General features: G+C 42.7%; 2 protein-coding genes across 2 annotated transcripts; both read right to left on the bottom strand.

Moving 5' to 3' along the window:
- Positions 1 to 8: 8 nt before the first annotated feature.
- On the bottom strand, positions 9 to 994 carry LOC109421194 (uncharacterized). The gene is made up of 2 exons (XM_029871056.2): positions 710 to 994; positions 9 to 650 (listed from the first exon to the last, which is right to left on the bottom strand). Exons 1-2 carry the CDS (start codon positions 992 to 994, stop codon positions 9 to 11), a joined length of 927 nt encoding a protein of 308 aa, XP_029726916.2.
- Positions 981 to 2,894, bottom strand: LOC109421238 (uncharacterized). The gene is made up of 2 exons (XM_029871745.2): positions 2,159 to 2,894; positions 981 to 2,106 (listed from the first exon to the last, which is right to left on the bottom strand). Exons 1-2 carry the CDS (start codon positions 2,369 to 2,371, stop codon positions 1,480 to 1,482), a joined length of 840 nt encoding a protein of 279 aa, XP_029727605.1. The 5' UTR covers positions 2,372 to 2,894; the 3' UTR covers positions 981 to 1,479.
- Between the last annotated feature and the right edge of the window lie 8,618 nt (positions 2,895 to 11,512).

Below are 11,512 nucleotides of genomic sequence, written 5' to 3'. Positions count from 1 at the left end.
TTGGAATTCTACTTCATTGGCCGATCAACCTTATATTGTGTGTAGTACAGTGTTTGCGCCTTCTTGAATCCTATCTTCTGAAACAATTTTCTCGAGGCGAAATTCTCGACAGCTACGCTAGCACTAGCATTCATCCCCCTTCTTACCAATTTCGCTACCATGGCCCTCAGCACAAGCTCACCAAAACCTTTTCTACGATAGCACTCTTCAGTTTGCAACACACAGATCATTCCCAAATTGCTCAACAAGCACCACGCTGCCAATTCGCCATGTTCGTTGAACAATCCTACGCTGGTATTCCAAGCGATGCAGCGTGCAATGGCGTATTCTGTTCCGCCCCCTCGACATGCCCATCGGGCGTTTATGTATTTGGCATGATGAACGGCTAGATTTCCTATACGAAACCCTGTTGGAGGTCGAACCTCCTCTTCACCGGTCACATCTTCCTTTAGCAATCTATACTGATGAGTTGTGTCCTCTAAGAAGGAATAACGTACATTCAATCGGTTCAGTACACGTCCCAGCGCTTCCTGGTGTCGATCCAATATGGCATATATGCGATAGGAGTAGTTCCAGTCGATGAATTTCAGGGCATGTTCCAAGGATTCGTTAGATGTATCCAGTGAGTAGAAATACAACTCGTCGCGATCCTGACGATCAAAAATTCCAAAAATAGCTTTAGTATTGATCTTGATCCACGAATACCTACCAACACTATGAAGGTTCCATTACCGCGCCAGCTATCACCCAAACCGAGGACCTGAAGATGGCGGATGTTTGGATCAATCCCAATCCAGTCGATGTAGTTTTGGACGGCGTTGAAGGGGACCTCGTTTTCGGGCCAACCATGCCGGAATAGATCTCGCAACAAGGGCCACTCGGCGCAGGGAATGGGAATGAGCTTACCGAGGGACATTTTTCTACTGACAAAGGTTTGGATACTGGAGATCATGCTTATATATCTGCAGATAAACAGACTCTTCGGGGAATTCATGGATTGTAGGTTTATTTATTTGCTTTGATAATCCAAAACTATTTTGTTTCAGTAGACGTTGAATAGACGCTCTATGTTTATTACATACTTGTTATCTTATCTGTATTGAATTTTTGTCTTGTTGATGTTTACATAAGTCGAAGCTCTCTAGTTTTTGGAAGAATATCTCAGTGAAACCGGTTTCACTATTTGTTTTAAGGGAATATTATGGCTGATTATACATAAATATTTGAATAAACATTTTTTAAACATTATTATTTGGCAGCCCAGATTGAAAACCGAGGGCCGCTTGAAAGTTTGCCTCCAACACATAGCATAGACGCGTTGGAGTAATGTAAGTGAGAATAATCACTTTCCAACTAAAAAACGTTTCAATATGCTAAAACACTATTGCCTATTTACTGCCGTGAATCGCATATCAGTCCCATCTTTGCTGGATTTACTATGCATATGGGACAGATATGCGATTCGAGGCAGTTTACCTCTCAATAATTATAATTAGTATAATGTAGAACTTGCTGCTTTCTGAAACCAACTTTTTCAAACAGACTTTTCGAAGCAACATTTGAAGCCGTTACTGCGGCATTGGCAACATTCATATCTCGATCAACTAATTTCAACAACATAGCCTTCACTACCAACTCCGCAAAGCCTCTGTGTCGATATCTCTCATCTGTATACAAAAGGCTTATTATTCCCAAGTTGTTCAGCAAACACCACGCAAGTGGTTCATTCCACTCGTTGAACACCGCCACACTTGGGTTCCAAGCGATATACCGCATTATCCTGTCTTCCGAAGCACTTGTGGGATGGTCCGAAAAGGAGTTGACATACTGAGCATGACGTGTTTCCAGAGCACCCAAGCGGAATCCTGGTGGACATTGTACATCGAATTCGTCTCTCTCCAATATTTTCACATAATGATCCGCTTCCGATAGATGTTCCTGGCTAGGCAGTTGACCCTGTCTCCTGAGAACGTTTTCCAAAGCTGATTGATGCCGATCCGAGATTCCCACTATCCGGTACGTGGATCTCCAATCTATGAGCTCCAGGACTTGTTCCAGACACTCATTCGATTGTTCCAGTGAGAAAAAGTACAGCTCATGACGATCCTGGAAATCTGGATATTCAAGTAGAATCTTAGAACAACTTTACGTGACCTACCTTCAAAACAAATGTTCCGTTCAGGCGCCAAGAGACGCCATCAAGGCTGAGAATTCGAAGATGTAGAATGGATGGATCGTGGCTGATCCAGTTGATGCAATTTTGCACGGCATTGTAAGGAATTGCGTATTCGGGCCAATGGATCAGGAATAAATCGCGAAGCTGTGGCCATTCGGAACGAGGAATGGAAACCAGCTCATATTTGGATGTCATTTTAAAAGGAAATTGATTGATTGATTTATCTTTATTTGAACTTAAAAGGAAATGATGTGAAACTATTTTAGACTATGGTTCGACTACTTTACATAGTGTCCAAATTTATTATGGACTTGAGATGATGTTCAGCAGAGTGTCATCAATAATGATAACTGCTTCTTCATTCTGCCGTTTCATCTCATCTGAGACAGAGTCTGTTTCTCAGTTTGTGCCAACACTTTCTATGTTTTTATTTTAGAACTTCATGTCAATTTGCTATTATTACATTCGTAATAATTGTAAGCAAAGTATGAACTAAAAAACTTCATCAATTCGGCTGGTATTCAAGCCCATTTCCACTCACCGTGTTCTTGAATGGATTTGTGTTCACCGACTGACTTGTATGAGTCAACCAGAATATCATACTTGATTGTATTCCATTATCTTATCATATATTGGATGCACCCGTTTGTACGATAGACAATTTTGTTGCCCGATGGGCAATTTGGTACACATTAAATTTGATCGGGCAGTTATGTAAAGTGTTTTGATCAAGGAACAACACAAGACGTACATGAGGATTTTGAGGGAATGAGGAAATTCAAAATAAAATGCTGTTTAACTCTTTGGGCCGGAGGGGTTATTTATGATCCCAGCTCTCCTGATGCCTGCCTACTTCAAAAGCGATATCTAATAACAAGTTGGACAGTACATCACCCTGCTTTTAACTCGTTTAAGGTTATGATCCATTGATCGTTACACGAATCAGTCTAATAAGTTTCGGCGGAAAACCGAGCTCTGTCATTAAGATACACCGGGGCAAGTTGAAACGGTTGGGGCAAGATGAAACAGTGGATTAACATGATGTTGCGGCACAGTCTGGCAACGCTGCACCGTTGTCTGAGTACGGCTCTGTAGGAGCTACTTACACCAACTGCTGTGATGATATGGTTTAACCTACGACTGCAATAGCAAGGTAGAATGATAGGATAAAAACAAAGATTGGTCAACAATGATGATATAGCGTGAATCGTGTCTCAGCAATATATATCATCAAATTACTGAAGTTATAAGGGTATATTTACTCAAAAATTAGCAATGTAAGACTATAATTTAGTGAAATTGTTAACATACTTGAATTCGTTACCAATGTTAACCGTAAGCTTGCAGAATTTCTCTCAATTTACTATGTTCATTAATTTAACCTCAAATATTTCCCAAACAGATATATCGATTGAATTAAAAGTGATCATCCAATAGCTATTTTCTATATTTAATACACTAGTTGAATGTAAGTCTAAGTAACATTCCTAATTCAATGGTAATTACAACCACATTATTATCTATGGTTACAGTGACCAACATAATCTGAGAAGCCATCAATCGAACTTTATCTACGTCACCAAGTCTACACTAAATTGTAAGTCCAATATTCTAAATCTATGCTTATATCTAAACCGAAATATATTCCAGCTTGAGCTGTATCGAAGATTGTTGTTTAACACATGATGTTATCCAATGATGGTAAACAGCTTGAATACCATAACACATAGTTTTTGATTCAAACAATCTTTTGGCGAAAGAAAATTTTTTAAATTATATTGAAATCTATTTCAGAATTTCGCGTTTCATCTTGCCCCACCCGTTTCAACTTACCCCGGTGTACCTTATCTGCGATAAATACTTATTTTTCATTGCATCGTTAATCGCTTTGAAATCGATAATCAAATAGTGGGTCTGTAAGTTGTACTCCCAGAATATATCTAGGATTTGTCACAAAAAGATAAAATGTTTACTGATCCGTTGTTGATCGGTCCTCACGAAAACCAGCTTGGTATTGGCCGATAAAATACTTACTCGTAAGTCTCAATCTATTGAACAGAATACATGACATAATTTTGTACGCCGAGTTGAAGCACTACAGAGGGCAAATGTGGCCCTTCATCCAGCAAGCAGGTAGTTTTTCTTCTTCTCATTTTTTTTCCTTCTAAACCATAGGGGGATAAATCTGCTCATCAGACACCCTAACAGGAAGGTTAGGGTAGTGTGGGGTTAAGGCCGTCTTCTACAATGCCGGTAGAAGCCAGGACTACTCTGTCCTCGACCCACTAAAACACATTCCTATGGTCGCCAAACCCTACGTCTCTCCGGAACCACCAAGAAGGTATTGCTTCAGAGAGGGGCTAGTGCATATCGCACCCTCAAGGTTAGCTGCCGTAGCCTAGCAGCAACGAACATCGATGACTCGCTTTGGAGAGTCCATCACGATAGCATGCTGGCGCTTAGCCAGTTTCCCGAGTGGTCCTCGCCACTCCCTTTGTCCTCGGAAGGCGGGCAGGGTCAACCCCGCCCGCGCCCTACTGCTGAGCGGACATCAAGAACTGATGCCCACGTGCAACCCGATCTGACCTGCCCGTAAGGAAGGGTATCACTACCCTTCAGGCCCTATCAGATGCACCCGTAGGTTGCAGACAGCAGGATCTCACCTACCCCGACCCTTGCCGGGGACCCCTTTCCAACCGCGGGCTCAGATCCAACCCAGTAGACCGACGCCACGACAGCACCGCTACCGGGACTTCCTCTCCGCGGCCACTTAATCGCTGTAAGGGTCGATCTCGACCGCAGGGCACCGGTATGACCTACGAAGCCGACTTCGAACCCCTGGACCACCTCTTGTACTGCATCTGGACTAGCCATTCTCCGAGTCCACGCGCCACCTCCTTTGTAGCTCCCAGATGATATGGGTGATAGCCGTTGAAACGGCGTTCCAGCTAATCTCATCCCTACACATTCTCTGGACCAAGTTGTCCGGAGTTGTGTCCTCCCCGCATGTGGCAAGCATGCGGTCACGCATTGTGCGAAAACGCGGGCACACGAACAAAACGTGTTCCGCCGTTTCCTCTAAACCATTGCACACTGGGCATTTGGGAGAATCCGCATGCCCGAAACGGTGTAGATACTGTCGGAAGCAACCATGACCTGTAAGGACCTGTGTCAGGTGGAATGAAACTTCCCCATGGCGCCTATTAATCCAACTATCTACCCTCGGTATCAACCTATGGGTCCACCTTCCTTTGGTGGAACTGTCCCACGCGCGCTGCCATTTGACCATAGAGGCCATCCTGACAGTCTTGCGTATGCCTCTTGTGCCGCGCATTTCGAAGCACTCCATATCCTCACTGATAAGAATGCTGATGGGCACCATACCAGTAATGACACAGAGAGCGTCGTGTGACACGGTACGGTACGCGCTTGCAACCCTCAGACACATAAGCCTGTAAGTACTTTCCAGCTTCCGTCGGTAGCATTCAGTACTTAGCGCGGTACCCCACGCCGGGCCGCCATACCTAAGTATGGACGTAGCAACACTAGCCAGAAGCTTGCGCTTACTGGCGTACACCGCAGAGCTATTGGACATCATCCGGGACTGTGCCGCAATAGCTGTGGAGGCTCTTTTACAGGCATAATCGACGTGGCTACCGAAGGTAAGCTTATCGTCGATCATCACGCCCAAGTGCTTGACAGAGCGCTTCGACAGGATAGTGCACTCTCCTACACTGATCTCCGTCTGCTGCGCCGACTGCATGTTGTTAACAACCGTCACCTCTGTCTTGTGGTGAGCCAGCTCCAGTTTTCTGGACCGCATCCACGCCTCCACAACCTTGATCGAGTGGTCGGTAGTCAACTTCACCTCCTCGATCGTTTCACCGTAGACTTCGAGCGTAATATCGTCGGCAAATCCGACAATCACCACTCCCACTGGGTACTCTAACCTCAACACCTCGTCGTACATGACATTCCATAACACCGGACCCAGGATGGAACCTTGCGGGACTCCTGAGGTTATGTGAACGCACTTCCGACCCACCTCCGTGTCGTAAACTAATACGCGATTCTGGAAGTAGCTTCCGAGAATCTTGTACAAGTACTCCGGTATCCCCAGACGCAAGAGCGCATCGGCAATAGCAGCCCAACTGGCGCTATTAAATGCATTCCTTACATCTAGAGTCACTACCCCGCAGAAGCGAATTCCCCTCCTCTTAGGCTCGAGTGCTTTCTCGGCGGTTTTTGTAACCGACAAGATAGCGTCTACGGTGGACCTCCCCTTCCGGAAGCCATACTGGTTGCTCGAAAGACCATTTGCGCCCTCAGTGAACCTCAACATTCTATTGAGGATGATCTTTTCGAGCACCTTCTCCGCCGTGTCAATCAAGCATATTGGTCTATATGCCGACGGGTCTCCGGGTGGTTTCCCCGCCTTTGGCAATAGTACCAGGCTCTGCCTCTTCCAAGCTTCTGGGAAAACTCCCTCCTCCAGGCATTTCTGCATAGCAGACCTAACATCTCGGGAGCCTCTGCAATAGCTACTTTTAAGGCCAGGTTCGGAACTCCGTCCGGACCTGGGGCCTTACCTACGCTAAGGGACTTAGCTATCCCCGCAAGTTCCACATCGGTGACCCTTTCCTCATCGCCAGCCCCAGTCCCCGGCTGTCCTACGAAAGGAGGCCAAGGACTAGGATCATGACGCGGAAAAAGTCCTCCAATGATCCCCTCCAACATCTCTGGAGATTGCTCTGTAGGAGCCATCACACCTCTCGTCTTGGCCATAACGATCCTGTAGGCGTCACCCCACGGGTTCGTATTGGCACTCTGACAGAGACCCTCAAAGCAGGCCTTTTTGCTTGCTCTTATCTCGGTCTTGAGCGCGGCTTTTGCAGCGGCGAACACCACCCGCCGTTCGTTTCGCTCTTCCTCTGATCGTGCTCGCTGCATCCGCCGCCTAGCCCTTAGGCAGGCGCGGCGCAGGTCCGCAATCGCGTCGGTCCACCAGTAAGCCGGTGGCCTCCCATTTCTAGGGTGGACTCGCCTAGGCATGGTCGCATCACACGCACGTGAGAGCACCGCTACCAGCTCGTCGCCGTCTAAACCGAGTAAGTTTCGCTCACGGCGGAGCGCTTCCCTAAATACCTCTTCGTCGAAGTATGATGTCTTCCACCTACGAGGGCTTGGCCTTGGCCTAGTCGCCTCTTCTTCTATCCGCTGTCTGCTGTTGTTGTAGTCGATACTGTAGCGAACCGCCAGGTGGTCGCTGTGAGTGTAGCCATCATCTACTCTCCAGTTCGAACTACTTGTTAGGCCAGGACTACAAAAGGTCACGTCAATAATTGACTCCGCTTCGTTTCGACTATAGGTACTCTTAATACCGACGTTAGCCAAGTCGACATCTAAGATGGCCAGTGTTTCTAGCAGGATCTGACCCCGCTGGTTCGTGAAACGGCTTCCCCATTCCACAGCCCAGGCATTGAAGTCACCCGCTATTACCACCGGCCTTCGCCCTGTTAGCACGGTTACTTCTTCTCATGTCTTCAACAGAGTATGGTGAAGTATTTCAAGCAGCTGCTCACTACTGTGTTTGAAAAGTTCAGCCTACCGCAGGAGTTCGTCCTTTTCTGCAACCGTACTGTCCCGTCCATGGTCATAATGCTTACTGTGTGCTAGCACTCTCACCATTCAACAAAGTCTCGAAGTGCTTTCTTAACCTAGTAGTTACCATAAATGGGAGAGATGCAACTGTTTTCCCTCGTATGCTTTCGTGAAATTTCCGCATATCATTTTGTTCCATACCAAATACATAAAATAAATTTCAAAAATTATCTGACCATATTGTTTTGCACCTCAGTAATGATGATCTCTTCATACTGTTCTTCTCTCTGTTACGAATTCATTTTTTGGCTGTTCTCGCTTGCTTGTACCCAGTGCCATACCATTACACATATTATAATAAAGCGAAAAAAACTTTTCCATCTTTTTAGTATACACTTGGCTAGCAGGGGCAGCCACGATCCATTTTGTTAGGGACACGGTTGCCGAAGTGCAAACTTGGCTGCTACAAAGGCCATTTTACTGAAATTTTCTCGTGCACAAATCAGGATAAAAAAATGTATAAATTGACCAGAAATTGCTACTCGTTGCTTGCTTCTTACAACGAATACCAAGTAGCATTTCCAATCCAATGCGTTTCACAAGCTTTCGGTTTTGAGCCCGAGAAAATGCAAGAAAATGCCTTATTTTGAAGGTGAAACCTTCAGTTTACATCAATAATTCAAAAGAGACCAGTGGTAAAATCAGAGCTGATTACTCAAGGTCTCAAAATTTCAGTGTCCCTTTTACTGCCATGTGCAGCATAGTTGCCCAGTGTTCTATGGGAATCCCTTTTAACATGGGACAACTGTGCTGCACACGGCAGTTCACTGGTTCGCTCATAAGACTTCACTATTTTTCTAAATAAGTATTATTTCGGGAAACCCCTGGAAATTATTTGACGAAATAATTCTGTAATTATCGTGGAAGGAAGGTACAATCTTTCTGAAATTCCTGTCATGAGTTCAGCAAGAATTCTTCCTAAAATTCCTAGAAAATTCTAAACGATTACTTTGACAGACATTGCTAAAAGTTGCTATGGAGATTTTTTTCAGGATTTATCATTTTTTTCTAGAATTTCAACAAAAAGTTTAGTTTTGCAGGGTTTCCTAGAATAATTTGGGCAAAAATTCCTCTGAGAATCCCTCTGAATGCATTCCTGTCCATGCATTTTTAGAATTTTTCTCCAAAAATTCTTTCAGGAATTCCTCCAGGAATTTTTCTTGGGACTTCTTCAGAAGCTTCTTAAATAATTTCTCAAACAAATCATCTGGGAAATGGTGCACGGGTTTCTCAGAAGTTCCTTCACAAAATCCTCCTGGAATTCCATGTTCATGCTTGTAGTCCATCAGGAATTTTTTATCGGTATCTTTCCAAAAATTCGTCTAGAAATTGATCAAGTAATTTATCTTCCAAATTCAATTTCCAAATGTTTTTTTTCAAAAGATGCAAATGCAGGAGACATTTTTCACAAAGATTCGAAAATTAAATGACGTAGTATTTTTTGACCAATTGTTTACTCCCCTCTCGTAGCATATTTTCCCATACCAAATACATGGCTTGTCACCCAATCCGAGATTCTTCCTCTCCCTAAAATCCTAGGTTATTTATAGACGCTTTTTTACCATTCTGCAAGAAGTTTTTCTATGAGTAACTGCAGAGGTTCTCCCGTTCTTCTTACAAAAAATCATTCAAAATTATTATTTTTTAAATTTCTTCAGAGGTTGTGGAAATAACACCTCCAGGGTTTTTTTCTCTGAAGAATTTCCTACAGAGATTCCTCCAGGTAATAGTTTAGGCATTTTTATGTACAAATCCCTTCAGAAATTGTATTTGAAATATTTCTGAGAGTTCTGAGAATTTGAGGTATCTTGAGGAGCTCTTCCAAGAGTTCCTTCAGAAAATCCTACAGGGACCCCTCAGCAACAGATTGATGGATTTCTGGTACCTTTTTTCAAGTGATTGCTTCATAACTTTCTCCACGGGTTTCTCCAGGAGTTGCTCCAGAAATTCCTTCAGTTTTTTTTCCTTAGACTTACTTGCAGAAGCCTGTCGCCATTTTTTTTTTTTGAGAAATTAAATAGGTATCCTAAGGAGTTTCTGCAGGTATTCGTATTCGTTTTGGTATTTTTTATGCTTAAATTCAGGAATTACTCTAGAGATAGTTCTAGGAACACCCTTAAATGAAACAACACAGCGTACGAGTAACTTTCACTCATATTTGTGTACGACTGGATCAACACAAAAAAATGTGCTGATCCGGTGATACACAAATCTGCGTGAAAATTCTTTTGTCTTTTCAGTTGCTGCGTGAAAGTTACTCGTTGCTCTGTGTACATCTAGTTCTGCGTGAAGATGAAATAAATTTCTGGATGAATATCTGAAGAAACCCCTGGAGAAATTACTGCAGAGTTTCTTGGAGGAATTTCTGGAGAACCTTTCCGGAAAACCTTTGTGTGAAATTCCAAGAAAAGTTGAGAATTTTTTGGGAAAATTTCTTGAGAATTCTTTTGAAAAAGTACTAAACGTATTCTTAGAACAATCTGTGGATGCATTTTCGAAGAAAAAAAAAACCTGTAGGGATACCTGGAGAAACGCCTGGATAAGCATCTGCCAAGGTTCAATGAAAAAAAATTTTGATATATTTCTAGAGGAATTTCTTTAGAAATTACTAGGAAATATTTCAGTTCAAATAAAAAAATATCGTGGAGAAGTTTTCTTTAGAAGAATTTCCGGATAAATATCTGGGAAAATACATGGAGGAATATCTGGAGAAAATCCTGACGGACTCTATGTATGAACTCCTGCATGAATCTTTTGAGGAATTCCGGCCTAAATTACTGAAAGTTATAGTGCAACAAGTTCTGAAGGAATTCTCACAGGATTTTCCGGAAGAGTCCTTGAAAGAATTCCTGGACACATTCGTGTGAGAGTCTTCAATGGTATCCCAAGTGGAATTCCTAAAAAAATCACTGGTGAATTACATGAGATACTTGAAGAAATTTCTGAAGGAATATCTGAAAACTTTCTTGAAAAAAGCATTGAAAGATTTTATGAAAGAATCATTAAAAGAAGTTCTAAAGAAACCCCTAAAGATAATTCTGAAGGAATCCGTGGAGAAATTTCCGTAGAACTTTGTAAACGAATCCCTAGAAGAATTTCGAAAGTAATTCCTGGTGGAGTTTTAGAGAAAAAAAAATTGCTGGAGAAAACATGAGGGATCATCTAAGGAAAGCCTTGGAGAATTTTTTTTAAAATAATCCCTGGAATAATGTCTGAAAAGGCCAACGAAAGAGTTTCTGAAAGTAACCTTGTTCTATTTAAAGACCGAATTGTTGGAGAAAATTCTGAAGAAATCCATGGATTATTTTGAAAAAATCAATGAAAGATTTCCTTGGAAACCTTGGACAAATTTATTGAGGAATCTCATTAGGAGTTATTTAAGGAATCTGCAGGGAAATGTCGATAAGAATCTCTGAAGCAATTTCTGAAGAAATCTTTGGAAGATTTTCTGAAGAAATCTTCAAAGAAATTTCTTGAGGAACTTTTGACTTTTTTAATGAATTACAGAAAGAATTTTTGAAAAAAATCCGTAAATGATTTCCTGGAAGAATTTTCGTTCGATTTTCTGAAAAATACTATGGAGGAAATCTTCAGAAAACCCATGGAAACTTTTTGGAGGAATTCTTGGAGACATTGCTGGAAGATGTTCAAAAAGAACTTTCAAAAGAAATCCAT

Source organism: Aedes albopictus, chromosome 2 (assembly GCF_035046485.1).
Source record: "Aedes albopictus strain Foshan chromosome 2, AalbF5, whole genome shotgun sequence".
NCBI classification, from domain to species: Eukaryota; Metazoa; Arthropoda; class Insecta; order Diptera; family Culicidae; genus Aedes; species Aedes albopictus.
Note: the sequence above shows the minus strand (reverse complement) of the source record. Positions and strands in the feature narration are given on the sequence as shown.